The sequence below is a fragment of the Glycine max genome, chromosome 2, assembly GCF_000004515.6.
Source record: "Glycine max cultivar Williams 82 chromosome 2, Glycine_max_v4.0, whole genome shotgun sequence".
Lineage (NCBI taxonomy): Eukaryota > Viridiplantae > Streptophyta > Magnoliopsida > Fabales > Fabaceae > Glycine > Glycine max.
The window spans coordinates 16,332,157-16,347,546 of record NC_016089.4 but is presented as its reverse complement, the minus strand read 5'-3'; the positions used below and the strand labels follow the sequence as shown (position 1 = coordinate 16,347,546).

At 31.2% G+C, this 15,390-nt stretch overlaps 2 protein-coding genes and 1 long non-coding RNA gene across 4 annotated transcripts; 1 reads left to right on the top strand and 2 right to left on the bottom strand.

Moving 5' to 3' along the window:
* The first annotated feature begins 79 nt into the window (after positions 1 to 79).
* On the top strand, positions 80 to 2,679 carry LOC100803059 (uncharacterized). Its single transcript, XR_413140.4, has 3 exons — positions 80 to 732; positions 1,263 to 1,309; positions 1,992 to 2,679. It is a non-coding gene; the product is annotated as an uncharacterized lncRNA (long non-coding RNA).
* A 981-nt stretch (positions 2,680 to 3,660) lies between these two features.
* LOC100306596 (uncharacterized) lies at positions 3,661 to 4,552 on the bottom strand. The gene is made up of 3 exons (NM_001250351.2): positions 4,265 to 4,552; positions 4,030 to 4,151; positions 3,661 to 3,933 (listed from the first exon to the last, which is right to left on the bottom strand). The coding sequence occupies exons 1-3, from the start codon at positions 4,527 to 4,529 to the stop codon at positions 3,817 to 3,819; spliced, it is 504 nt and encodes a 167-aa protein (NP_001237280.1). The 5' UTR covers positions 4,530 to 4,552; the 3' UTR covers positions 3,661 to 3,816.
* A 3,795-nt stretch (positions 4,553 to 8,347) lies between these two features.
* LOC100815676 (putative sm-like protein LSM4) lies at positions 8,348 to 10,936 on the bottom strand. Of its 2 annotated transcripts, none has more exons than NM_001361197.1 (7): positions 10,780 to 10,806; positions 10,498 to 10,539; positions 10,293 to 10,391; positions 10,108 to 10,185; positions 9,932 to 9,971; positions 9,373 to 9,537; positions 8,348 to 8,837 (listed from the first exon to the last, which is right to left on the bottom strand). In NM_001361197.1, the coding sequence occupies exons 1-7, from the start codon at positions 10,780 to 10,782 to the stop codon at positions 8,815 to 8,817; spliced, it is 450 nt and encodes a 149-aa protein (NP_001348126.1). In that variant the 5' UTR covers positions 10,783 to 10,806; the 3' UTR covers positions 8,348 to 8,814. The 2 variants fall into 2 exon arrangements, with proteins under 2 accessions (NP_001348126.1, XP_025980084.1); XM_026124299.2 differs by having other exon boundaries at positions 8,611 to 8,831; positions 10,780 to 10,936.
* Positions 10,937 to 15,390: the final 4,454 nt, after the last annotated feature.

The window sequence follows — 15,390 nt, the reverse complement described above, 5'->3', positions numbered from 1 at the left end:
AAAACTAAATTTGTTTAAAATAATTGTAGAGTTAGATACTTTTTTTTTTCCCCTTTATTGGTATGTAGCGTACGATACTTTCATTCAAATCTCGAATGAGCCAAGAATTACTTGTTCATGTGGTTCACGCCTTCAGGGTGACTGCTGACTTACCTTAAAAATATTATTTTTTTATAATTACTAATTAATATTAACAGTTAAATAAAGATAGAATTGAAATGTTTGTAACGTTGGTTTTGGCGGTGTAGGTGATGTCATTATCGTTCACAAAGCAAATCTGTGTGCGCCGACTTTAATGTGATACATGGTAAGCAATATTTGACGATGATAAATGCTTCTGTTAAGCCCCACTGTCTGTCTCAATGGCCCCACTTTAGTGATTTTTGGGCCAGTAGTTTTCATATCCGCCCTAGCCCATTTAGTTTGTTGAGCCTGAACATTTTTTTGTGATTTTTTTGGGCCAGTAGTTTTCATATCCGCCCGTATGTGTTCTTTAATTTATATATATATTCTCGCTACTACTATCGCTGCAGATTCATTATTCCAAGCAAGGCCAATTATTCAAGTCGAAAGTCCAGACCATGCACAAGGAAATTCTTCAAAGTCCCTGGCTTTGTGAGCTTATTGCCTTACACATTAACTTAAGGGAAACGAAAGCCAAGCCAAGGGAGGCATCTGCACTGTTTTATGGATGTTATCTCACATTCAACGATGGAAAACCATCACTCACTTGTGAGCTCTTTGATTCCGTCAAAATTGATTTTGACTTGACCTGCTCTATAAGTTACTTGGTTTCACTTGTTGGAAGAATTACTCATATATGTGCATTAAACCAATTTTTGTATGTTTTCATTTGAATTGAATGCATATACTGAGGCTGTCTATTTTAAGATTACTGCTGCTCAGATGCAAGTAGAATCTAATCAATTTAATGGTTGTGCGTCGGAATTTTGAACTGAATGTTTCCACCAAAAAGCATGCTTACTTACAAACTATCTTCTTATTATATGGTTTCAAATATTTTAGGTGTGCCAATGGTTTTCAGAATCCAAACCTCCATTGACAGAATCCAAACCTCCATTGACGTCTAAGTTTGTTAATAGCTCTAAAGCACTTGACTTTGGTTTTGGATCACATTGACAGTATCACCTTGGTTTCTTCAATATAGATATACTTTTTTCTATGTGAAAGCATCTCTCATATAGTTATGCAGTTCTTCACCTTTTTTGCCACTTAATTTTCATATGACTCTTCCACGACAGGACTTAAGGCAGCAAATCCTAAAGAAAAATGTCCTCTATGCCGAGAGGTAAGCTACCCAATGTAGTAAGCATTAAGCCTTCCCACAACTTATTTTCAACGGGAATGTACGCACAAAAGTGTTCCTTCTGATCACATCCATAACTTCTTTTATTCATTACATATGATAAATTTCGATTCTTTGTAAAATAACCCTTTACTTGGCAATAGAGCTAATGAATGGTCATTGACCTTATTCCTGAGGTTATACACTTATACTTAATTATGATGCAAAATTACAATGCCAAAAGCCCAAAACAACTGCTAAAATTTAATAACCATACCAGCTGCTCGCGAGACTAGTTCTGTTCTCAGCTTCATTTAGCCTTCAATTTAATGACCACAGTGCATTGTATGTAAAATTTGCTAAAGATTCGTTAAGGCTTAATAGTTGACTCTTACATTGAATCTCTAGATCTGCAATAATCTAAGTAGCCCTTCTGGCTTCAGCAATTCTTCAACTTTTTTTTTTATTTTAATATCGTGACTATTGATAAATTGCAGTTTAGAGGATTAAATGTTCGCTTATTTTAGGCATTTCAATGCTGACCAACTATATTTGATTAGTTCTTCTCTTCTAGAAAGAGTGGGGCAGCTAAGAACGGGCTAATGCATTATTTATTTACTTGTTTATTGAATTTGAACCTGTTAGAAGGGTCGGCAACTTACACTTTTTATATTGTTGACTGCAGGGAAGAGTTTACGAAGATGCTGTGCATTTGGAAGAATTAAATACTCTGCTAGGCCGAAGGTATGATACCAATTATTCCATTAGCAAGTGGGTGAGATTAGAATGTTATGCCATGTGGCCAAGGAAGAGATGGATGCAAAAATTCACATAAACTCTGCATTTGATCTTTTCAACAAAATAAAGAATATGCTTTGCAAATCCCTTAACCTAATCAATAAATTTCAATCTGCGGGAGTACTGGGAGCAAAGGCTTCAGATGGAGAGGGTAGAGAGGGTTAAGCAAGTAAAGGAGCACTGGGAAACGCAGTGTAGGGCGTTCATGGGCATCTAAAAATAAATACAAACATATGTTCACTTTCTCTTTCATTTCCCTATTCATCTCGTTTTCACACTTATCTCATGACGCTCTTTCTTTCGTTTCGTTTTTCTTTCAATATCTATCTTTTTTCCACCTAATACACCCATTTGGGATGTAAGTTTATTGTTACCCAACATCTAAACACACAACCAACTTCTCTTTTGGGTATAGTAGTTTTCGGTTAAAATGTTTATGCTCGATTATTTGACCTTTTGTATCTTTCTTAGCATTAGCACTTCTAAGAAGTTGTTATTGGTAGTGTTCGTACCTGATCTTCAATGTAAATAAAGGCTCCTACTTTAGGAATGATTACTATGGCCGTTTTGCTATAGACTAAGACTTAAGTGTTTATTTGATTTTGTATCTTAGCAATAGGACGTCTAAGTTTGTTATTGATAGTGTTTTGTACTTTGTACCTAACTCTGTTCAATGTAAATAACGCCTTCTACTTTAGGAATTATTTAATCTTGTATCTTAGCGATAGCACTTCTAAAAGTTGTTATTGGTACTGTTTGTACCTAACTATGTTCAATGTAAATAAAGGCTTTCTACCTTAGGAACATCTTTATATAATTAAAGGATTAATTATGTTTTTAGTCTTTTGATTTTTTTTTTTTTGAATTTCCACTTTTAGTCCCCTAACCTAAATTTTGAATTGTCTTCTTTTCTGAACTTTTATTCCATTAATAATTTTAGTCCCTCCCTCGTCAACTATTACCGTCAAACAATTTGGGTAATTTTTTAAAAATCACCAGAAATTATTTTGTTAAAAGGTTTAAAATGTATTAAAACCATTTACGGTAATTTAAACAGGCAGAAAATGTTTTCCCCCCTTTACTAATTTCACCATGGCTGCAAAGAAGATAACACTGCCTCACAGCACCACCAATAAACAAACCCAAATGCAAACCCCCTCTTATCTCCATGAAGCCTGGCACGAAAAGGCTAAAAAGAAACACCAAGTATATACCAACGGCTTGACTTGATGGCAAACCAAACAACAAAGCTTCGTGTGGTCAATTACCTTCACACGATCCATAAGCCGATTCGTTAATGTTCGATTTCTTATAATGGAGCAAAATCCTAACGAGTAACGCGTCGTTAAACAAGTAGGCTATTTTCATTACATTAGGAAATACCCACACTACAAAACGAGGAACTGTTATATAGAACGAGAGTTTATATAATAAATTTGTCAATTTTATAATAATTACTTTAGAATTCCAAAAGTGCATGCATGTAAAAATGCTACATAATCTTGGTGGCAGCAGGTGTAGGAAGACCAGAAGTCCAGAATGCCTCATCTACCACAACCAAAAATCCACATAATATAATTCATAGATTCAAAAGCATTAACAAAATTTCTCAACGATGACACATGGTAGAGAAACACATCCTCACTGTGACAAAAATTTGGGCCTCCACGTGCAACTGTTCCGTCAATGGATTAATTAATTAAGCTCCCACTTCATTTGGCCTTAAGGAGAGGGTTCTTGTTTTGGTATATATGATACCTCATGCATAGCTTCTGCAAAGTTGCAATTGAATGCTGCATCGGATTCAGCTTTATATCCATCAACATACTCTGCAAAAACAACAACGACAATAACAAAAAACCTTAAAACCCGAAACAAACAAAAAAAAACAAAAACAACAGTGTAAAATATCGAAAACATTGAACCTGATAATCATTTCCGTATTTATCGACAAGGCGACTAATATGAATCCGTTGCATTGCAGTCAGAGGCTGAGGCGGCGCGCTTCTCCCATCCCTTCGCTTCTTTCCTAGGGCTGATTTCAAGTCTACAACAACCAAATAGAATACTACATTATTCGCATTTCAAAATAATAACAATAACTTCAAATCAATTGCGCTATAATAAACTGTTCGATTCGGTGAATGAAGGAAAAGATACCGTCTTCTTCGAGATCGCTGCCGGAATCGAAGGTTTGAGGATCGGGAGAAGGCTCGGTGAGGGAGTTAGGGTCGGAGAGAACGCCGAAGGAGGAGTAGTTGCTGTTAACGGTGCCTTGGTCGTCCCATTGGGGCTCTTCGGCGAGGGTTCGCAAGAGCTTGGGTGGAACGGAGAAAGAGGGTTTGAAAAGCCTAGGGTTCTTCTTAGGGAGTCCCACACGGACCTTGGTTCTCGATTGCTTGTACTTTCTTCTCGACCTTCCCATTCTCCTTGCTCCGCCTCTGAGTCTGTCACAGCCGCTACCACCAACGAGGGGTTTAGGTTTTCTTAGGTTATTATTAGGGCATAAAATGTCTCGTTATTTCAACACGGCTTCAGCGACGTCGTTTCTCGGGCTTCTACTTTGCGATTACGATGGCCCCCTCCACCTTTTAATTTTAATACTAAAAAAAAGTAGGCGACAGAAAAAGTTGAGCAAATTGCATAATACATTTTTTTTCCTTCTTATTTTTATCTTAAAACAAAACAGAAAAAATATATCTCACATATCATGGTTTTAATACCAAGCATATTTAATACATTGGTAAGACAATGAATTATTTAGAGATTTTTAATTAGGTTCTTAACTTTAAAAAAATTTAAGTTCTTAATTTTTTTATAATTGGATGTCTAGAGTTAGTTTACAGCGGTTTGAAATTGCTAAAAAAATAAAAATTTCTGACACTTATTGTTTCAATATATATAACCAAAAATCAAATCATTAAAAAAATATAGAGTATTGTATATGATCTTCTACTCTAGTTTGGTCCCCTCATCTCATGTGACATGTGACATGAGATTTAAGAATTAAAAAGTAAGAGTAAAAATGTATTTATTTTAAATTTAGAAAATATTTTTTAAAAATATTTTAAAAAATAATCCCAAAACTCAAAATAATAAATTAATGTTTTCCATCTATTTTTGAAGAAGTAAAAATATACTATGATACTTTAGATTATTTTCTTCTCGACATACGTATTATAAATCTTGAAAATTTTAAAATGAAAATTATTTTCAAGAAAATGAAAAATTCTTGAATTGAAAGTTCTTATAATGTGTATCAAGTTCATAAAATTTCATGCAAATGAAAAATTAACAGCTATTTTTATGCCGTACTTTATTTTGAAATATTATATGCTTTTCAGAATATAAGTAAATGTTCGTTGATAAATAACATACCAATAAATACGATTTATGTAAAATTTGATATACATAATACCAAATAATTCAACAATGTTTTAATTGAGAATTTTGTATTCGATTTAAAAAAAAAATATTATTAAGTGGTAAAAGTATATATAAAAATTTGATACCCAGTATATCAATCGATGTGTGTGTGAGATTAAAATCAACTCACATTTCAACATTTTTTAGAATCTCATGCATCTAATTTCTTCCCAAGTAACTATAAACTTGTTTTTTAAAAAAAAAACAAAATCAACAATAGAATTTTACCATTAATAAAGTCCCATAAATTATAAGATAATCTAAAATGCATCTTCCATTTAGAACTCTTTTCGCCACATGAACAAGGTCATCAATATTTAATATGCTGTAAGCTAATGCTCAACGAGAAGTACAAAGTATATTACTGATGGTGCTTATTTCAATATAATGTAAAGGCAGTGGAGCGACTGTGTAATTGTACACTGGGCATTGTGGTATATAAATTAGGACCTAAAATGGCTATACTTTTTTTGTACACTAGAGCTACTTAAGCCAAATGTAATTAGAAAACCATTCACAAGCGTTGCTCATTCTCACATTTTTTTACTTATCAGTTTTATTTCTATCCACTCCATTTTTCTTCTTCTCTGCAAATAAGGTGTACATGTTGATATGTCACAATGAGATAAAAATTTATTTAATATGGATTTATGAAGGTAACACATTAAAAAAAAATTAACAACCAACATAGTTATATTTTTAATCATGTCACATTTTATTTTTAAAAAATGAAATAACACAATAACTTTAATCTAGCCATAAAATAACATAGAAATATTATTCCACAGCCATATTTTAAAAAAAATTTGACCCCTTTTAGCAGTACATCCTATGTAGCCACAGCTTTGGTTAGGATCCAGGACTAGCCTTGATTATCTGACATGTTAAAAGGTGAATGCCATATTATCACTAATAACTGAAAAAAAATATCAATCACTAATGTGTCATATTAGTAATTTCCATTAAAAATTGATGATACAAGTAAAACAAAATTATTAAATTTTGATAACGTGAAGATCAAATGTGCTATAAAAAAAATTTAGAGGTCATAATTGTACAATCATAAAACTATAACAAAACTATAACGACGAAATGAAAATTTAAGCAATTATGTTTTTAAGGAAAAAAAATAAAATGATAAACATTACTTCATTTCAAACCGACACATTTTAGATTTTTTTAAAATTATATTGACTAATGTTTTCAATTTCCAATAATTTTTTGTTTACAATAATCTATTGCCAAATAAATAATCAACACTATAATTTTTTATTACCATATCTATCGATTCTTCAACCACCAACACAAAAACCCTCCATTTGTGACATTGGTTAATATTGTCAGTTCACAAAGAAGTTATAATAAATAAATAATTACTGTATTTTTAATACAATAAATAATTACTTTATATACAAATATTTTGTTGAAGTAATTAATAGTGTATTTATAAAATTAAGAAACAAAATAAAGATATATTGTTAAAACTATTTTCTTAGTTAAGTTTTTTTTACGCAACTAGTTAAGTTATTTATTATTTTTCTTCATTTATAAAGTATTTATCAATTTTATTGTTAATTGATCTTTGTCGTAAATTTTAATGGGTCTTTCCTTTTAATCATATATTTTTTCATCTACAAAGTTGAAATCCAAGACCTTACTTGAGGACACCAAACTCACTTGGACCAATGACTTCTTAGAAAGTGACTTTGATTTGAATTTCTATATAAGTTTAATTACTATAAAAATTTAGTTATTACACATCAAATATTGTTTTTATTTCATTTTTATGCAAAAAATTTACATTTTAATTCCATAAAAAATTATTTTGAAATAAATTTCCATCCTTTATTTAAGTTATAATGGTATTATACTTATACATCAACTGTATTTTTCTGTTTTAATTTCCATATAAAAATATGTATGTGTCAAGAAAGAATTCTTCAGGGTGCCAGCGTGTGGCCAACATCAAGACTTCAACACTAGCCTAGGTTAGAATTAAATTTTAAAAGACTGAGAAAAATCACATTAAAATAAATATTTTTTTATTAAAATAAAAATTTAAGAATTAAATTTGTAAACATAAAATAAACGATGCCTATAATGTTGGTGGCTGCCTGGGCCTGATGACTCCTCTATTAAATCAATCGCGGATTTCAAGAGAAAATCATGAGGGATGGGTCGACCACTTCATAAGAAAAATCCTTCAAGAAATAAACAAGGCCTTGCCTAATTATGAAAGCTTAAAAGAACTCACAAGCATGACCCATGAATGCCATTTCAGTGTTTCAATAAACACCCATGACCCACCCAAGCACACATAACTGGTGGACTGGAGGCAAAAAAAAAAAAAAAATAGAAGTTAAGGGTGTAATCCAGCATTAAGTCAAGAATTTGAAATCCAGACGGTAACAAGATAACGATATCAAGTGAAGAAATACAGACAAAATAACCATGACAAATCTTGCTATATTTTTTTCCCCATCACATCGCATTTTTGCCATATAAGGAACATACTAAGCCAGTTACTTTCATGATAATTGGATCAATCAGTGGCATTATTTTTTTTTTCTTTTTTGACAAGCTATTATTTTTATCTTTTGAGAAAATCACTAAAAACTTTTTAATGATTTTATTTTTTTAAATAAGACTTACACAATCATTATAATTTTTTAAAACAATTCAGTTAAAAACATGTACAAACAAACTTCGGATTCAATATAACATTTAAAAACTTAGCAAGATTCGGAGGTATTTACTATTCAACAATTAACATGTACCACCATGATTACTTCTCCCCGATACTACGTTTGAATTGAAGGAAAAGAATGTAATAAAGTGGAATGAAAAAGAATTAAGACTAGGTTCCATTATTTGGGTAGTTTGGATTAGAATAGGATGGAATGAAAGCATGCATTGTATTCTATTCCTTCCCCTCCAATAAAACTATCCAAACAATAGAATGCTAATTTTATTTCATTCCACCCCATGATTCCTTTCCATTTCATTTCACTCATCACTAGATATCTAAACATAGCCTCAGGAAAAAGGATTACAAAGGCAAGTTTTCAACAGAGAAGGCATTGGAAAACGATGTTGGCATAGAAGATTTTTTATGAGGTCCATAATATCACCATTTTTGTGACTATAAATGCAGGAAAACAATTGGAAACCTAAAATCAAATAATGCACAGGAAACATAACACAAACACTAAATGTTTTGAATGGGCACCAATGCCTCTAAAAGCAGCAACTGGCCCATCTGTAGTTCCATATCAGCACCCAAATCAACCTCTACCTCGCCCTGCACCTACCACAGAAGAAAAAACATTGGATGAGATTCAATCACAATATCTCTGTTATTACACAATACATTTGGATGGGATGCAAATGAAAAAAAGTGGTCTAAACCCTTGTTTGAGGAAGATTTTTAAGGACAGGAAGGGAAGCTACTCCTTCCCCCCAGAGTTGTATCGCAGGTAATCATTATAATAACATGTAAAACCCCTAGGTTTGTATTATAAAATTTAGCAACATGGACTATACTAAAATTTAGAAACTTAATTTATTGACTTAAAACCTCTCTCAAATATAACCTGAACTTTGAAATTCTTTTTGCCATAAACACCCAAACAATGAAGAGTAAGACTCTTCAAGTTCCTTTAACAATAATTAACTTTTTACATCAAAGAAATGTTTGCTCCATCAGCAGATCATCCAGGTGAAAATAATAGCATAATAGCAGGAACATCTTTCATGATGAATTTGAGGGATAGAAACCAACAAAAGAATAATCGGTATACATGCAATACTTGCATTTTGAAATGAAGCAAGGAATGATTTACCTCTGTTTCCACTGGGTTTTCCACCTGGACCACCCCGGCCTCGTCCTCCTTGTCCTTTAGCTCCACCCTCATCAATACCTCGCCCAATTCCTTTAGGTTGACGTCCACCAGGACCATCATCCCTACCTCTTCCCCTTCCACGTCCCACACCAGGGGGTTTGCGATCTGAAAAAAGGTCACATTAATCAAAGAACTTTCTAGTTTTTTGGTAACTGAATAAGAATACACATAACAGCTCATGCTATATGCACAAAAATAACTTGTTCACAGTGATGAAACTTCCATTGCTGATTTATATAAGAGTAAGAGATAAGTCTGACTCTGAAACTGTTAGGTTCAAGCATAAAACCATATGCATCTTCAACATAAAAAGGTTTTAAAAATCATTCAAAAACACAAAAAAAGGCCACAACAAAACACAATGATACCGAAATGGATTAATATTTCAGAGTGAAGAAAAATCACATGTCTTGATGATGTGGCCGCAACAGAGTTAGAAAAATGCTCTTTTATCAATATGAATAACAGTTAGTTGTAAAAAAAAAAAAACAAGGCTTACCAGTACGGCTCTTTGTTTCTTCCTGGACTTTGTCAATAACCTAAATGAACAGGAAGTAAATTTAAATCAGTGGATAAATGCATGCATCACCGAGAGCTTACGACATTCCCTAAGAAGTTCTGAACCTTATTCACTGAAAGAGCAAAAAACAAAAATACTGAAGCAGCAGCACACACCTCATCAGGAACCCGAAGGTACTTAATGGTATTGCCACGAATGTAGCACTCAGGCATACGCCAAAATCTATCTCCATCCTGAATTGCCAATTTCAAGTTGTAAGTTAAGTAGCAACAAACATTCACACATGAGAAGACAATATCTGAGATTGAATGCAGGGAGAGCAGTGAAAAAAGATCGTTACTTTAGAGGTACAAATGACTTCTCGGAGATGGATGTTCATCCATGTATCACAATTAACCAAGTGCCCGTTATAAGTCTCCCCATTTTTCAGTTCCACCAGCTGTTACAAATCAAACAGTATTAACACAAGTTCTACACATATAATAACAATAAGGTAACCCTAAAAAAAAAGAGGGTAAAAATAAAGCACAGGGGGTTTGACTCACCATGGGGTGGCCTTGGGCAGTCTTGAGAAGGGAAAGGGGAAGCTGCAGCAAAAAAAGAGTAAACAGTGAGAGAATGCAACCCTAATAGTAACAAATAGGGCATTGGTGTGCATGATTAGTCAGGGAGAAGTTGAAACCTGTTATTGGGTTTTAAGGTTTTAGGTTAAAAACAATATATATGAGGAAAAGGAATGAATTGACGAGATCTTTGTATCCATTGCTGAAAGGAACGAACTTAGAGAGAGAGAGAGAGAGAGAGAGAGAGAGAGAGAGAACTACTACCATGGTTGGAATCGGTGGTTGCAGAGGTTGACGGTGCTAACTGTGTGTTTCTTTGCGATTTTACAGAAAACTAGTATTAATCAGACCTCTCTTGTGTTCCAACTTCCTTTTTGAATCTTAGGCGACTCTACTCCTATTTCGTTTATCAAATTAGTTATATATATTAGCGTATTTATTATTTATTCACCAGTAATTTCAGCTGTTTTTTTTAATCACGCTCATTTTTTTTAAAGTTCAACAAAATTATACATTTATAATGCTTGATTTCTTTTCTTTTTAACGTTGACTTTCTTTGATTTACATAATTAAATAAAAAAATCAGAGAAATCTTAACAAGGATATATTATTATGTTATATAAATTGAAGAAAAATTTTATAAGGTCAAAAAAGAGAAAAAAAATATCGAGTGAAATTTTGTTAAATTAGTAGTTTAATTTTTTTGTATTGTAATGATAAATAATTGTTTTTATAATTAAAATTTATGATAAATATTTTCTTTTTTATAAAACAATAAATACTTTTTTGAAAAGATAGTAAATATTTTCTTTATGTACTGCACACAAAAATCCCATAAATAAGAGGAGAAAAATTATAAGAAACTAAAGAAAGATAAAAGATTATGAAAGTGATTATTTCTCTTTACTCAAACTCGGTGATGAGTTTTATAAAACGATAAATTAATTATGTAGTTCATAACTTAACAAGAGTGTCAAGATTATATATTAATAGTCATGTTTTTCATTAAATACCTTATTGTATTTCCTCTTTCATTATGAATGAAATACCTTAAATGTCTTTTATTAAAAAAAAAAAGATTGAGAGAAACAAATCGATAATAATATTCAGAAGAAAAAAAAATCATTTGTTAGTTAGTCCTAATCATTAACGGGGTTTAACTTGTGTATACGGGATAAAAAATCTTATAAAAATAGTACATATGAAATGGCAATTTTTTATTATGATAAATAAAAATTAGGTAAAATTAACCTGCAGTCCTTGAACAATAAATTTTTAATTAGGTTTCTCATTTATTTATATTAGGTTGTTTTTTTAATTAGGTCCCTAATACAAGAACCTAATTAAAAACAAATATAACTTTAGGTACTTAATTAAAAATAAATACAAGGCTTAGAAACTCAATTGAAAGAAAAAAAAAAAGTGAAAAGTTATTAGAAATTGGTAGGAACTAACTTGCTCGGTTGCACAAATCAATGTTCGAGCATCCAGAGTGTTGGACTAGAAAACGCTAGACTTATACCGACAATAAGACGGTATAAAACATTCTTTTTGGTACAACTATGAAAGTTTGGAAAACTTAAACCTAAATCTGGAAGAGCTAAAAGAACCCGGAACTAATTGAAGTATCAACCAATTACGGCAAATTTCCCCATCTGGGGTACTTTTAAAAAGTATTTTCCCAGATGGGGTTCTTTTGGTTTTATTTCCGGCAAGGGGTAGTTTTGTACGTGAATAGTGTGCCATGCAGGACCCAAACCGCCATTGCCAATGACGAGTTTGGTGTCACTGAGCAAGTTGCAAATGGCACTGGCGGTACGTGCCTAAACCGCCATTAGAGCTGGCGATATGCACAAGCCATAGGGAACCGCCAGTCAAACTGGCGAGTTCCAATAGCTGAGGGCAGCAGGCCTAGTTCCTGCCATGGCAGTGCAGCAGAGAGGAAATCGCCATTGGTGCAGGCGATTTGCAGGTGCAGGGATTCAAAAAAAAATTTATAAAACGCGAGCTTCGTATGCATGCTTTCTTCTTCTTCGTATGCATGCTTTCTTCTTCTTCTTCTGCTTATCTTCCTCATTAGTTATCTTCTTCTGCTTATCTTCCTCACACGAGATATTGAGCTTCCATTGCATTGTTTCTTCTTCTGTTGGTATTAGGTGTTTTTGTAAGTATTATGTTAACTGAAAATTTTAAAATTTTTTGTGTTATATATATTAAGTTAAGTTTAATTTATATTTCAGTTTTAATTGAGAAATTTTTTATCTATTATAGGTGAAGTTTTGAATCTTAGTTCCGCTGTCCTAACACTACACTGTGTATTCTCCATACGTGCTTTGGATTGCTATTCTTAATACGTGCTTCCGGTAAGTTAATTTTTTTTAATGTTGTTTGCCCTATATTTTTCTGTTATATATACATGTGTTAAAATAATTTCAGTTCACATATTAATATTGTTTAGGTTAGGTTTATGTTAGGTTAGTTTTAGTTCATTTATAAATATAATTTTAAGAATATTAGTTAGGTTAGTTTTAGTTGATTTATAAATATAATTTTGATAATATTAGTTTGGTTAGTTTTAGTTGATTTATAAATATAATTTTAAGAATATTAGTTAGGTTAGTTTTAGTTGATTTATAAATATAATTTTGATAATATTAGTTAGGTTAGTTTTAGTTAATTTGATAATATAATTTATTTATAATTTTGTAAATTAATTATAGATATGGTAAGTTAGGTTAGGTTAGTTTTATTAATTGTTAGGTTAGGTTAGTTTTATTAATTGTTTTAGATATGCTAAGTTTGTTGATGTATGGTAAAACTTTTAAATTTTAAGTAGTATGTTTAAATATGATTTAGTTGGTATATTATTATTTGTACGTTAGTGATTTATTAATATAATTTTGTTAAGATTTTTAAAATTTGTATGTTATTATTTGTGATAAAATTATTTGTACGTTAATTTTAGTTAGAATGTGAATATTATTTAGTTTATTGAATTATAGTTTTTATTGAAATATATGATACTTTATTAATTTTATATATATGTTCTTTAAATTTTTTATTCCATGAAATTTTTTGATTTAATACCATTTTTTATGTATAATATTTGTTATTTAATTTAAATTTTAATAATTGTAAAAAAATATGGTCATTTAATTAAATTTATTTATGTACGTATTTTAATATTTAAATTTGTTATGTATAGAGTATTTTAGTTAGTAAATAAAGTTTTTTTTGTGTAAAATTTATGTACGTGTAACAATTTATAATTTTATTATGTATTTTAATATGTTAATTTATTTAAATTTTTGTAGCTATTTAATTTTTAATTTTGTTATTTGTAGATTATTTTAGGTAGTATTTTAAGTTTATTTGTGTACAATTTATGTACGTGTTTAAATTTTTAATTTTGTTATGTATTTTAATTTGGTCATTTATTTAAATTTTTGTAGCTATTTAATTTTTAATTTTGTTATTTCTAGATTATTTTAGATAGTATTTTAAGTTTATTTGTGTACAATTTATGTACGTGTTTAAATTTTTAATTTTCTTATGTATTTTAATTTGGTCATTTATTTAAATTTTTGTAGTTATTTAATTTGTAATTTTGTTATTTGTAGACTATTTTAACTTTATTTGTGTTCAATTTATGTATGTGTTTAAGTTTTTAATTTTGTTATCTATTTAAATTTGGTAATTTATTTAAATTTGTGTAGGTATGTAAATTTTAATATTTTTATTTGTAGACTATTTTAGGTAGTATTTTATGTTTTTTTGTGTTAAATTTTTGTATGTGTAACAAATCTATGTATTTTAATTTGGTCATGTATTTTAATTTGTGTAGCTATTAAATTTGTAATTTTGTTATTTGTATAGTATTTTAGAACATTTATTTAAATTTGTGTAGCTATTAAATTTGTTAATTTTTTTAATGTAAAATTTTTGTTGTCAATTTTTTGTATTATATTGAACTTTACAGCATCAATGGCATCTTCGTCATCATCTTCATCTAGTATACACATTAAGTCTGGTCCAATAGAAGGAGACGTCTTATGGCTGCAACCTAAACATGTTTCCGAACATGTTTGGAATGGGGAAGCAGACAGAAAACTACATATCAGGCGAGCTGTACCCATCTATCAAGGACAAGAAGAAATACCAGAGGAAATTATTCCTCTGCTTCGCCAATCAGGATTCTATTGGATAATGAAAATGGGGTACCTGAAAATTAATTCTTCATTAATTACAGCCTTGATTGAAAGATGGAGGCCCGAGACACACACGTTTCACTTGAGATGCGGAGAGGTTACGATTACTCTTCAAGATGTGTCAGTCTTGTTAGGTCTTCATACTGAGGGGGCACCATTAATTGGTCAGACTAATCTTGATTGGGCTGAATTGTGTGAAGAATTATTGGGAGTCAGACCACAGGAAGGTGAACTTCAAGGCAGTGTGGTCAAATTAAGTTGGCTGGCTCACCATTTTTCAAAAATAAATATCCATGACGAGAACGTAGAACAATTACAAAGGTTTACCCGTGCATGGATCCTCAGATTCATAGGAGGAGTTCTATTTGTTGACAAAAGCAGCAGTAAAGTTCCCCAAGGCAGTGTGGTCATGGTCATATTGAGACATGTGTGTGGTCCATCCCATTGAGCGACTTTCCATGAATAAGTTTTTTTAGATAGAATTGCCCTCATGTAGAAAAGGCAAGGACAATATGCATTTCTATTCAAGCAACAAATCACATACTTGTCCCATTTGCTTTCAACCACTTTGAAACTTTGATGCACCCTCATAACATATTGTTTGACCGCATTCTTGACCGCATCTTTACTATCAAATTCCATGCCAACATATAATTCTTGGCCAACA